Raw genomic sequence first — 14799 nt, 5'->3', positions numbered from 1 at the left:
CCTTAATAACTGCATCTCAACAGGAGGTAGTTTTATTTTTGGGTTAGAACACTGAATCTTAGATCCTCAGAAGAACTGCCAGTGATGATTGTATTTATTTTCTTAACTTTATTTTTATACATTTGGAAGCAGACTTACAGATATTTAATACAGTTATTGATTCAACAATAAAAGCAAAATTTTGTCATGGAGTATATGATAGTCAGTGTATAAATAATGTTACGATGTAAAAAGTAACAGACATTAAAGTTTGGGTTTGCAATTGGTGAGTGTCACGGCTAATACAAAGTTCGAGCTAAATACTGACACTGTCAATAAACATTTAACATCTAAAGGCAAACAGACACACTCACAAAAAAAACCTAAATGCTGATAATAAACCAATTATCACCTGATCCCACTAACAAGGAGGATTTCATTTTTGAAAATAACATTTGTGACATTTTTGTTAAAGACGCATTATGCAGTGGTGTAATGTCATAGTAATTGGCCTTGTAGTATTTTTTGTGCCCCAACCATGCCCTAAACACAAATACACACTTGCGCGCACAGGGATAGAAGCACATATTCAAACCTGGACAGATACACACACAGCTGCTTGAGAGAACTGATGTCATTAACATGTAGGTTAGTGACTGGACACACATTCATCCTGTAAAAGTTCAGGATACCGTTATAATTGTGGAGCTGGCAGGCTACTGCTGGCTGGTGGGATACTAACTTTAGCCTATGTTGTCTGGCTTTCAGGAAAAACTTATTTAATTTGGTCATTATAGCTTTACTCTCATCCTGCTCATGTCTGATCAGCCAATAAGAGTGTGTATAGCCGTCTGCATACATTCTGTGCTGGGCGATCCTTGAAACACGTTAGACACGCCATATTTGTTTGGTTTTCACAATTTGTTGTTTAAGCTTTAAAAGTAAAGCAGTGTACATGGGGTAAATATTAATCTGATGCAAGATATTATGGAAGGCTGGAAAATGAAGTGTATTTTTTTCTTCCCTAAACGTGATGAGCAGCTGTTTTCTTCCTTATGGGCCCTGACCACGTCTGGGACCCGATTCTGCTGCACCAGGTGCATTGTTGATATTTATGCCACTGGACTAAGGTAACCTCAAAACTTTACATTCCAGACTTCTTTAATGACACAGTAATATTTATAATATGCATTTCTGGAACTGTTGCAGCCCAGCAACTTCCCGAAGCTGAGAAAACGCACCATACAACACCACATCATGTTGCAGCCGAGTTTCTCTTCACATGCTGGCAAGCGAACGTAAACACACAGGCCATTTTGAACAGGGAAGGGAAAGAATGTATTATTGGAGGAATAACGGAAAAGAAAGGGAAAAAGGGACAGGACAAGAGTCAAGATAAGACTTTCTTTTGCTGGCTGGATAATGTAGTCGAATCAGCTGATGATAGGAGGAATACTGTCAAAGTTCTGGAGAGCATCTCTAATGCTGGTGGGATTACAGTAGCTGAACTATAAGAAAGATGTAGTATTTTGTGGTACTACCATTTACAAAGTGATGTAAGATCTTGGAACTAAAAATATAACCATGGGACGGTTCATATACGCAAATACTGACCAGTGTTTTTTTTTTTTTTTTTTAAAGCAAATATAAAAATCTGTTTTGGCTGCTCTACTCCATCACATAGTGTGTTATAATGTTTAAAATCTAAAACACTTCAGAGTAATAACAGACAAGTATTTTCTTAACTGTGCTTTATTAATAGCTAGCTACAAATAATAAAATGAAGAATCTGGGGCTCAAAATATGTAACTTAAGTTATTTGGATTTTTCTTACAGAGAGAAGGTATATCTACGATTGCAGGTACCTTCGCTTTTGCCAATTAGCACTGTCGTGTTCATCAATTTCCCTGGAAGAAGCAGCTTCAGCCAAGTTGAAAACTTGTGAAGGCTGTTGTGAAGCTGCTCCAGCAGAATCACCATCGGTGTTGTGGAGTTTAGCTCAGCCTGCAGGTACTTTTCCAAATCTGAACTAGAGCTCTTGTCTGCTGACAGAAAACTTATTATCACTCAGGCGTAATACGCATGCCACCTTGATTGCTCTTGTTCTTTTACCCAAAAATTCAATAATGTGAGAACTTCCCTGCAACGTGAGCACCATTCTCTCTGCCAGCTCATTAACTGAGTGAACTGCACATGCACACAGATGTGTATAGGACTGCTGAGCAGAAGAAACACAGAGCCCTTCTCTTTCATTTGTTTTGCGGCAGCAAAACCATCAAGCTCATGTGGTACAATGTCAACAACAATGAGTTGCTTCTTTAAGACAGTAAATAACAGTGAATCACATCTAAAAAATTGTCAACACGAATACGTTACATCCAACATTGTGTATTACTACCTACTACCAGCAGAACTAAATGAAATGTATAATTTATTTGGCTTTTCCGTTAAAACAGTCCTCCTGCCAAAGACATCCTTTTGTTCAGGCAGAAAGGGACAAAATGTTAGTAGATATTCAACTGTTGTGGAAGTGTAAAACTTACATCCAATAACGTGAGAGTTGCATAGCAGAAAGAATGTCTTTTGGCTAACTTACCCAGCTATGATGGTTTTCAGACATAGGCAAATGGTTTTGCTTCGTAATGTTAACTAGCTCATGCTATTGCTTGATTAGTAATTAATCATTTTTGCACATTGTACAAATGATCAGTTTTTGCTGGTGGACAACTGTCTGTCTTCAGTGCTGTTTAATACATTTAAAATATTTGCCAGGACATGCTTTCGATTATATGGACCCCTACCAGAACAGTGTGTTCTTTTGTTTCCAACGTTTGGCACAGGTTAGTGAATCATAATATTATAGTAGCAAGTTTGGCATTGAGCAGCTATAGGCTGATTTTTGGTATGCAAGTATAGGAAGAGATGTCCAACTAAGGGGCTGAGGAGTTACAAAACCTTCCCTCAGAAATGTGGATCAGCTTGGGGCCAAACCACTGGCCAAATTGGAAATCTGCATGGCTTCTGAATACAACGCAGAATATTCATTTTCTTCTTTTTCCTATTTAGATATCAGTCAAATCAAGTTGAACTGGGTGTTTTGGACCATTCTGCCTGTCAAGGCTTAGCTTGCTGGCACAAACAATATAATAGAATAATTAGAAACGGGCCCTGCGACAGACTGGCGAGGTGTCCAGGGTGTACCCTGCCTTTCTCCCAAAGACTGCTGGGATAGGCTCCAGCTCCCCCGAGACCCTTCATCAGATTAAGCGGTTAGGATAATGATGAATGAATGAATGAATGAATGAATTAGAAATGGGGGAAAAAAACATGACGCTTTCTGAAAGCATTTGAAGGCTGAGGTTACTCTGGGAAGATATGCAAAAAAAATGGCATCATTCTTGAAGACATTAGTAAGGGTGTAACCAGCAAAGAGATTGAAGCAATAACTTAAATTATATTTTCAGGTGTGCAAGAAGATCATTTTAAAAATTGGTATAGTTGGACCAGAGGGCAGTAATAGATGTGCAATGTGTCTCTTTGTTTGAATCAAAGGAATTCCTTTTCTTTGCTACAGATTCTGTGGAGAACCACTTCTGCGATTCAGAGTGACGATACAGCTTTGTGTAGCTTTTTAAACATGGACATTTGGACAGAAATGGGTAGGTGTATCAACAGAAGTGGACATGTTGACAGAAATGCACATTCTGACAGACTGGCTGTGATGGACTCTTTGGGTTTAGGCAAAGGTTTGAAGGTCAGCAAGCAGCTGTGTCGGAAAATATGTCTTGAACCATAACATGCTGTACCTTGCTGCTGCACAACAATTCAGAACCTCCTTCACCTTCTTTTTGATAACGGTGTGTTACAAAAGACGCTTTTGTGGTTATTTTTTATTGTAATCTAAACAATTCAATAGAAATGTTTTACAGAAGTTACAATTACAATTATAGACAACTTTTTGTTGTCTATTAATATTTTCAAAATAAAGTAAACTTTTGCTATAAAAAGAATTGATTGTGTACCATTCAGATTTTGGGTCTACCATAGGACATGCATAAAAGAAACATTCATAGAGAGGTGAGTGATGAAATGCCTGAACTGCCTCAGCTAACTCCACTTCAAGCTCCCCTCAGAGTTCCTCTCTCCAACTCTAAGGCTGCATCCTCCCACCCTTCGGAGGAAACTCATTTCAGAGGTTTAATCTGACAGTCACAATGAAAGTCTCATGACTTTGAATGAAAGCTGATATATAGATGAGCCAGTAAATGGAAAGCTTTGCCTTTGAGCTTGGCTTCTTAACTACATCTAGTGTTATGCCCTCATCAAATGAAGCCCCATGTCTGTTGCTCCACCCTGTCACTTTTGAGCAAGATCCCAAGTATATGAACTCCTCCACTTGAGACAAGGACCCATCCTTAACTTGGGGTACTCCAAGATAAAAAATATAAACAAATAAATAATTAACAGAAGATGAAAAGTATGACCTTACATGAAACCTCCAAGATAATGTCGTTAGTATGTCAAACATTTGTCAGATGGAAATCAAACCTTTATACCCCAAATATGGATTACTCTGGTTGATCATTAGCCGAGCTCTTCTTCCTTTTGGTGGAGCTTTTGTTGTCATCAAGCATGTCTACAACTTATGTATATCAGAAGTTTAAAAACATGTTGTTATACTTATAGTGAGTGTAAGATGGTCAATATTTCCATTAGAAAATGGCTTGTGAATAGTTATATCCTCATTAGGCCCAGAAAGCTTCAAATTTGACAGGCTGATAGAATGGGCCACATTTTCCCACCTGACCCTTCTTCGCATAGATACACACCCTAAAAGCACCCATAAAAAGGTCAAGACTTGCAGGGTGTGCAAACAGAAAATGACAGAGGTGACACAAATTGAGAAAAATAACAGAGAGAATGCTCCAAGAAAAAAAAAACAGGAATTAATACGTCCCCTGAAAACATGATTGCTCACTTTTCCCTTTTCACTTGATCATAAATAATCACACTGTGTTTCAAATCATACACAAGTAGTTTTTGTAAGCGAGATGGAGTAAGGCAGACTGGAGAGGCAGGCAAGTGTAAAGATTCAGGGTTTAGCATAGATGACTGATTAATTTAAAGAGCAACAGAAACCATAGAGGTATATATGGCGAGGATAACTGATGAGGAGCAGGTGAAGCAAACCGACTGTGCTAATGAACAGGAAGTAAAACAGAATGCAGTACACAAGGGGGGAAGAAGGGTGGGTGGGTGGGTGGGTGACACTACAAAATAAGACGAGCAACCAAACAACAGAAGACTTAAGGTCAACAGAAGCCAAGGAAAATAAATAAAACCAAAGCAGAACCCATAAGCCATGACAGTTTTATGTACACACGGTTAATAAATTATTCCTAAAGTCGGACAGCCTGCAGGCTGATCCCATGAGCACATTAGGACACACAGATTTAATGTGGATGGGTTAAAAGGGAAACGGTACACCACAGGATTAAGTTTCATTACATAGCCTACTGTACCTCCTACAGTTTGTAAAGCAAATTGTCACCTGCTGTGGCACCACCTGTGTGTGGTGCGCCAAAGGGCTGAGTGGGGCATCTGATGAAATTAAACCTCCAGGTGAGTCAGTCAGTGGTGTTATCAACCAGGCAACCTAGGCATATTATTACAATAAGAAGACATTGTTGCAGTCAGTTAATAAAAGACCACATTCAGTCGGTTAATCTGGGAGTCACATAACCTGGACATTTATGGGATGATATTCTTGCAGTTGAGGGAATTTTGCCAACGGGGCTTAGAAGCATACGTCTCCAGTTTATTGCGCCAATGGTGTTAAGAAGACCAGCAACAGAGTTGAATCCTGTCTCCACGGCTACTTGTTCTTGAATGACTGTAAAATATTTTATGTTTCCTTGAAAAAAGAAATTTAATGTAGGTACACAATCTGCAATAATTGGCTATATGTTTTAAAATAACAAAATGCTCAATAAATTTTGCCAAGCTAATTAAAAAATCTGCCCACATCACCACATCACAATAAGTCCGTAAGCAGGAGTAAAAACAAGAATGGTTGGTGAATGAGACCCAATGAATTTTTAAAAGTTCACTTGGTTATGTGACCTATTTCTGTTTAACTCATCTGTGGGAATTTTCCATTTTATCTTTTTCACCGATTACTGAGTTTTTTTGTTTGTATTTGTGGCCAGATCATTGTTGTGTTGTTTTTCTCCATTCATTATGCTGGCATTAGACAGACAGCTTCGTTTGTTTTGGTTTCTTATTTAGATCATGTTTATCATCAGTGTGTAGTGCTCTACAGCTTTGTTCAGCGATTGCTTGGGATTGTAAAACCAAAGTTCTGTGAAGCACCAAATCCATTTGACACAACCGCCCCGAAATCGACCTACTGCTTTGAAACGTTAGATAAAGTCAAAAGAGCAACAATCTGCTGGCTGTATGTGGGTGTGTGTACTTGTGTGTGTGTGTGCCTGTTGGTGATACATTTGAGCAGAATCCCTGACCTTACCTGAGAGGTGGAATTTAAGCTGAAAGGTAATAAATTCATGGTAGAGCAACAGTTTTTTTAAATTTATTTATTTTTTTTATAAATATGATGATGAATGCGATGCAAATACAAAAGTCAAGAATGGCAGACATCCAGCTGTTGCATTCTTTCTTCTTGGCATGCACATAAACAAAGAATTCTATGGTATAATTAATCATTACACAGTTCCCACTTGGTTCTTACTGCAGAGTTGCACGGGAATGAATGATTCTTTCAACCAATCAGTAGACTGCCCTGCGTTAAATTCCACCAATCAGAGTTGGATCAGTCAGATTGGGACTTCAAAGGACGGGCCACAAAAAAGCAGGACATCTGAGATTATATGTTCTGGTACCATAAAAAGTGTACTATTGTGTCCAAAACCGGACAAATTAGTGGAATTGAGTCTGTAGGCACTAAACAGGTTGTTAACCCCGGCCCCCTGGTTATATCGTTACACTGTGCAATACCTCTTCACTGCTTTATGTTACATGGTGATTTCAGACATCCTACATGTGGTTTCAGCATGTATTCATGCCAGCATGTCACTTTTTTCACATTTGATGTTTGTAATACAAAAATTTTAAATGCAAATATGTTAAACTGTAAAATGTAATTCCTTGCCCACTTGTCATATAAGATGTATAATGTCTTGCTTTAACGTGTCCGTGCATGGCCCATTTAGCAGATAAGATTTTATCTCTTCATGTACCTGTCCTGCAGAGTCACAGAACCTCCCACTAATTTGGCTTCAGTCTTACTTCTCTGTGTCCATGAGATAAGCTGTGATTCCACCCAGTGCTGTGACTTCAGGCAGCTGTGAATGATTTCATCAATTAAAAATTCCCTGTGGAGGTTTCGGATCCCTTAAGGAATTGCTTCAAAATGGTTATACAATTTATGATTTGCTTGCAGCTGTGTAATTAAACTTGACCAAGTTTTGTGACAAGTGGATTGTAAGAGTCTGCCTTTTATTGTTTTTTTTTTGTTTTTTTAATTTAACCAGATGAATGTAGCATGAAAACTTAACTAAATGACAAATACACCGGTAGATCACCAAACTGTATCTGCAAATAGCCCTGAATATTTTTATCCAGATTTGTCTAGTCTTCATTTTATTATTTTCTTAGTGTTTTATTTGTTTATTTACAGTTAGATACTTACAGATGGCTAAATATTCTTATTTTACAAACCACTCTGTCAAAACTTATTTCCAAAACTGTTCCTTTTTTATTTATAAAAATTATTTCCAACATCCCGTGTCGTGTGTTTTTCTGAAAGAAAAAAAAAAAAAAAAAAAAAAGGACTCATAACACCCAGAATAATGGACAGGACACATGCCGATGGAATGTGGTTCAGTTCCTGGGAGAATTTCCTGCACTTCTTTCTGATTGGATGAGAGGGCAGGAAAAAAAAAATCCCACAAACATATCAAGCGCTTGAAAGCCTTTTTGTCCAAAATGAGTGAAAAGCTGCATACGGCAGATTTCAGCAAGTCACAGAACACAACTGTGTTTTTAATGCCACAGCTTTTCCCTGTTTATTTATCGTTCCTGTTTGTTTGTTTACATACTCACCGTGCTTGCTGCACCTACAGTACCTTGCATTGCTATTCCAACTCTTCGCTAAGGATTTAAAAGCTTTTCATTGCAAAATATTTATGAATCTAAATACAGTTATTTTGCTTCAGCAACTAAGTGCTAGCTGTGAATGCTGCAAAAACCAACCTATACAGTTATATTTGCAGACTCAAGCATAAAAGTCCATTTGGGCACTATTGACTTACTTTTGGGAGGATGGCTAATGGCACTGAAAGAAAATATTTTGTGCTGAGGTAGATTAGGTTATCCCACCAGCTCACAGTATACTGCTTCACCTGTTTAGAAAACATGGGCAGGAGTGTATACAGTTAAGGGACAAATACATCTTTTTTTTGCATCTGCACTGCAAGCTTTTGTGTCTGTGTGTGCATGCAACCATGTGTGAGCTTGATCAATTCCCAATCTTTTCCTTCTTTTTCAGCTCAACTGCTAGGCACATTGCCTAAGGTCTATTTCATAATGTGAATTCATTATTCTCAGCTGAAATTGTGTTTGTGTGTTTTAGAATCTGCATGTGAATGTTTGGACTTTGTTATTGCAAAGAAAACGACAGAACAAGACTACTGTTTCCCGTTTAACACATCAAAACGTCACGTCTTTGAATGCATTAAGTCTTCGACCACTGAAAATGTATCTTCAATGTCAATCACGTTTCTTGGAATTTGAAGGATGGAGAAAGGAAGAAGGACATAATGAGGGAGTGAGGGTGCATTGTGGCTACTCTGCACTCTTTGTGGCGCTGCGCTCTGTGGTAAAAACATTTAAAATGTTGCGGTGTGCACTGGAAAGCCTCTGCTCGCGGAATTTTAAAATACCTTTGGCACCATTGTTTTTTTTTTCTTCTTCTTCTTTTTTTCCCTCCTGTGTGTATACAAGCTGCAAGCAGTCACGCAGCTGTTTCCATGGCAATATCTATCTGTGTGAGGAATTCATTAACCCTTTCTCGCAGGAGTTCCATGCAGAAATCCCTCACAGAATACAGATAGGAAAAGAGGAAGGGATACCACTGTGCTATTTTTGAAAAGGAAAAAAAAAAAATCTATTTCTGACATGCTACATATTTTTGGAATACAGTGGTAAATCCATATTTGCGTTGGAGTTATTATCCATTGTATCCATGCTGTAACGACAACCTAAGGCCGTTACTTCAGACTTTAACATTTAAATGAGAGAATCACTGAAGTGAAGACATTTTGAATTCAAGGAAGACTATAGTGTTGCTTCTATAGATACCTGTAAGATGACACCTTCTCTTCACAGCTTTGAGCCATCCTCACAGGGAGAACTAGTAAAACTGTTTCTAATTAAAACATAAATCAACGGCACACTGAAACCCATCTAGCTGAAAGACAATATAATATGAAAGATATATGGAGTAAGGAACTTATGAGGAATGTATGAAATTCACATGCACTCTCTGACATGCAGCGACAAACAAGTGCACTTTCATGCATTTGCTTTCAAGAGAGAGAAAAACTGACTAAAGACATTGTTGGATTATGTGTCGCAGACATGCTGTTTTGATATTGATAAGCCATTGAGAAGATTAACCTGATGCCAGATTTTTACAAACACTTAATTTTTCATTTTCAGCACATCAATAAAAGGCCACAAAGGTCTGGTTAAATATGCCTCATGTTCTGTAAATGAAATGCACTGTGAGTTGCAAAGCGACACGAGTGAAGTGAGGGACAGAATTACAGATTCATATAAGTGTTTGTTCTCCATCAATAGCTATTTAGCATCAAGTGTTGTGCCTCACCCATGCTAATTTTGAAGCCGGCAAGCCATGTGACTGTTTGAGATGTGCACTCTTTTGGTGTGGAGGACAGATGAACATTTCAGGTCACTTAGTTATATGCTGTTTGCAGAGTGGCGAGACTGTATTTTCTCTCGTAGAAGAATGACCAGGTAGAGAGTGTGTAAAGCTGCCGGCTTCCTGTACATGCTCATTTAGATTTAGTGAGAATTATTTTACAGAATGCAGCTTGTCAAATCTGAACTTTGTTTGTATGATTATTGTTATTCAGGAGAGTTTATAACATTTTTTTAATTGATCCTATTCAGTATTACATTTTTACTGATTCCCTTCAAGGGCCTTTTCTTTTCTTGCCTGTTTATTATTAATCAGGCCATACTCTTTAATTTCTAATTACATCCTGAAACATCGCCACGACACTCTGAGCTAATCTAACATCAGAAAGAACAATTGAGCATGAGGGGAAGAGGAATAGTTGCTGGTTTCATGAGCATCTTTAATAACCATGAATGGATGTGATTCATATAAGTCTGAGGTCATAAACTGCAGAATTTTCATCTGTTATCTCATAGTTCAGACTGCATGTAATCTCTAATGGTTCTTATTCATGTTACACATTATACTTGATTTTTTTTTTGGAACAAATGTATATACAAATATAAGATTTTTGGAGGAGATTTAAGGATAGAGAGTATGCAGAGCTTTTCGTATTTGGAACACTGTGGTGCATTTCAGCCTCAATGGGCAACACACTGTACTTTATGGGGCTTCCTGCAGTAGCATAGCAACAATTGCCAGGTAGCCTGCTTCAAGGTAGTGCTTCCAGAGCTGTTCAATGAGTAATTCTAAAACCTCCGAAATTCATCACTGCAGTCAATGAGGGCCGTGATGTACTTTCAAGTTGAAATCCTTCATTTTCTCAAAAGCACTCTGTCGAAGTGAGCTTTGACAGTGCTACTTTGACCCATCTGTAGAACCCAAAGCAGATGATGGACCATAGAAAACCACAGCAGGAGAATTTAGCTTATATATACAGTTGTTAAACAAAACACAGCTTGCATAGGCCACATGCTGTAGCCTGACTCAGACTCTTCAGGGCTGTTGGAGGGCTGTTCAAGTCGTTCTTAATTAGGCCATGAATCACAAGGTCAGCTAAGATCCATTTGACTTGCACGTATCTGAAGACTTGAAATCACCTGTCGATCTTTAAATGCTGGTGTTGCCTTTTTTCTTTTTTTAATTCCGTTTTTCTTTCTTTGCTCTCTTGAAGTCATATCACTGCTCCAGAAACCGTGACTGTGCCAAACAATGTAGTGACTTGAAGAATGTACTTCCACCTGTTTCTCCACAAAGAACGTCCGATCTGCTTTTGAGATGTGGTTGTAAAACCTTTGCCCTCGGCTCAGTATGTACAGTAGATCTGTCACAGTGAGACTGACCAAATATGTTTCTTGATTGCACTAAATTAATCTTAACTCCCCCACATGAAGCTTTGATTGTGTTCTCTCAAGAGGTGGGGGGGGGGGGGGGGGGGGGGGGGGGGGGTGTCTCAAAATCCCATCACACATTAAAGTTTAATGAATTCTCATTAAGTAACACAGATATTCACTTATGTCACAACCCAATGGCTGAAGCTGTGTGAAGAAAGGATGAAGCATTTGCAATGCACACCGGTTGAATAAATTATCTGTTACTTAGAGCCGATTAGGCTGTTTGACAGATATAAACAGCAGGAGGAAACCGAGTGACTGGAAGGCACCGATGCATTAACCATGTGATACTATTTATATCAGAGGAGCAAGGGTGACCCAGTAACTTCCTATGTGTTATGCAACATGTGAATATAGCCAAAAAAACAACAAAAAAAAAAAAAACCCATCATGGTAGATGCACATCTCAGTGATTTGGATGTTGTTGTCATAGCTGCCAATTACAGTTACTAATCAGGGAAAGCTGTGAATGGGAACACTGCTTTGAGTGAGACCAGCTATAGTGGAGAGTACACTGAGCATGTCCAGAGACTGACAGCATTCCTAGAACGCTGTCATCCTGGTCCCAACTCCATATTACTCCTTTTATACAACCCTAGCTATGCTGTGGCCCTGCAACACAACATATAGGAGATCACTGCATTTGTGGGAGATGAGTTGCTTCTCTGCAGCCTTCAAAGAATTCAACTCTGCTCTTTCAACAATGATCTAGCTCAAAAATCTTGCTGCCTCGCACCCTTTACATGAACTGAAGGAAATATTGTTAACTCAAGGTTCTCTGTCACTCATTATGATAATGTAATTTTTAATTTACTTACTCTATGTATATTAGTGTATATGAGTGTATATAGGCTGGATCAAAGTTTTCACAAGGTTAATGAAACAACACACCATTTAGTTTACCTTAACCAATATTAAACAAGCTATGCACACAGGAAAATACACAAAAGGTTTGTTCACATGTGCAAAACAATGTAGTGACACAACAAGGACGCAGAGATTGTGAGATGGAAGTATTTGTCATTCCCTGCTGTAATGTACAAGGAAGCACCCAGATGATGTGATGTAACCTGAAAACCAAGCATAACCATAAGCTTGTTTTCAGTCTGTGGTGTAGCAACCATTGCACCTTTTGAACATGCAATAGTTGTGCAAAAATCTCATTCATGAAAGTACTTTCTCATGTAAAAGGCAACCATGTTACAGTTTGCCAAGGACATCAGGCATAAATTGAAAGCTTTATCTTTTGGCTCACCTCCTTCTTCACCACGACAGATCAACGCAGAGTCCACATTACTGCAGACGCCACACCAATCTCCCTGTCGATCTCATGGTCCATTCTTCCCTCACTCGTAAACACGACCCTGAGATATTTAAACTCCTCCACTTGAGGCAGGACCTGATTCCCAACCTGGAGAGAGCAATCCACCCCATTCCGGCTGAGGACCATGGTCTCAGATTTGGTGGTGCCGATTCCCATCCCAGCCGCTTCACACTCTGCAGTGAATCACTCAAGCAGGAGCTGGAGATCACGACCAGATGAAGCCAACAGTACCACGTCATCTGCAAAAGCAGAGACCCAACCCTGAGGACACCAAACTGGATCCCCTCAACACCTGGGCTGCACCTACAAATTCTGTCCATAAAAGTTATGAACAGAATCAATGATAAAGGGCAGCCTTAGCGGAGTCCAACTCTCACCGGAAACAAATCCGATTTATTGCCAGCAATGCGAACCAAGCTCTGACACCTGTCTTACAGGAACCGGACAGATTGTACAAGGGGGTCCAGTACCCCATACTCCTGGAGTACCCACCACAAGAGCCCTCTGGGGACACGGTCGAACGTCTTCTCCAAGTCCACAAAGCACATGTAGACTGGTTGGGCAAAAAGGGCCCCAAAGAGGGTATAGAGCTGGTCCACTGTTGTGCGACCAGGACAAAAACCGCATTGCTCCTCCTCAATCCGAGATTCGACTACCCGACGGACCCTCCTCTACAGAATCCCTGAATTAACCTTTCCAGGGAGGGTGAGGAGTATAATATCCCTCTAGTTAGAGCACAATCTCCGGGTCTTCCTTCTTGAAAAGGGGGACCACCACCCCAGTCTGCCAGTCCAGAGGCACTGTCCCCGATGTCCATGTGATGCTGCAGAGACATGTCAGCCAGGACAGCCCCACAGCATCCAGAGCCTCAAGGAACTCTGGGCGGATCTTATCTACCCACGGGACCTCGCCACCAAGGAGCTTGTGGAAGAGAGTCCAGCCCCTCTCGAGGGAACTGGTTCCAGAGCCCAAGCCATGCGTTGAGGTGAGTGCAACGTATCTAGCCGGAAATGCTCAACCTTGCGCACAAACTCAGTCTCCTTTCCTGCCAGAGAGATGACGTTCCACGTCCCTAGAGCCAGTTTCTGCAGCCGAGGAATGGACTGGCAAGGTCCCCGCCTCTACCCGACCCCTACAACTCCTCCTGCAGCCCACGGGAAGTGCTGCCCATATAACTCTCTCGGCCCGAGCCCGACCGGGCCCCACGGGTGAAGGACCAGTCACCAGACGCTCGCCCTTGCACCCAACCCCCTGGGCCCAGCCCCAGAAGGGGGCCCCGGTGACCCGCATTCAAGCAAGGGAATACCTCTGCCAACGGCCATTATCATCATCATGGAGGTCGCTAAGCCGCAAGTCTGGTCCCTCCATAGACACCTGTTTGCCATGGGTGACCCTACCAGGGGCATAAAGCCCCCGGCAACCTAGCTGCTATGATCTTCAGGACACACAAACCCCTCCACCATGATAAGGTGGCGGCAATTCTGTTTTAATTTTTTAAAATTAATTTACTGTCTAATAACTTTACAGTTGTATGCTTCATTGTACCTACCTGAAGAAATCTAATGACCCTACCTGACAGGCTGTTCATGTTGGACTCTGATACAACATGGAGGTAGCTCTATGTAGTTTTAGGTATTCCATTTTCTTTGTGATATGTACTGGAGGTGGACTTCATAAAGTTCCTTTTCAGTCATCTGGGCCCAGCTCTAACGATTTACCCCCATGGGATGCCCTCCATTATCTGGCAATACTAGTTGATGATCACTGGGACCCTCTTCCCAGGGGTGAGGGGTTGTTGGGACCACTGTGATTGCCATAGCTGGGCTTTTGGAACCAACAGAACAGGTTAAGACGTCAGATGATTTAGCAACCTGGAGGGCAGACCTTTTCATAGCGTTTAAACCTCCTCTCTGGAAAGATGACTTGATGTCAGTCATACTAATAACTCACATCTTAATGAGTCCTGGCACTGTCTTTATGGATTTTGCTAACAGTTTTACTTGATGTACATTTAGGGATAAATATCATTTATAGCAATTCCCTCATTTAATTTTTAAAGTTATCAGACTTAGAATTGACCTTAAGACAATTATAACAAT

General features: G+C 40.3%; 1 protein-coding gene across 1 annotated transcript in view; it reads right to left on the bottom strand.

Annotated features, from left to right (window-relative positions):
• Positions 1-12856, bottom strand: part of gabra3 (gamma-aminobutyric acid type A receptor subunit alpha3) — a gene marked incomplete at both ends in the record, with an annotated part of 164296 nt that extends 151440 nt beyond the window's left edge. The window contains one exon of the mRNA XM_079247446.1: positions 12674-12856. Within this exon, the coding sequence (XP_079103572.1) occupies positions 12674-12856 (183 nt within the window). The remainder of the gene's footprint in view (positions 1-12673) is intronic.
• Between the last annotated feature and the right edge of the window lie 1943 nt (positions 12857-14799).

The sequence above is a fragment of the Telmatherina bonti genome (genome assembly GCF_933228915.1).
Source record: "Telmatherina bonti genome assembly, chromosome: 10".
Taxonomy (NCBI): domain Eukaryota; kingdom Metazoa; phylum Chordata; class Actinopteri; order Atheriniformes; family Telmatherinidae; genus Telmatherina; species Telmatherina bonti.
This window is presented reverse-complemented; position numbering and strand designations above follow the sequence as displayed.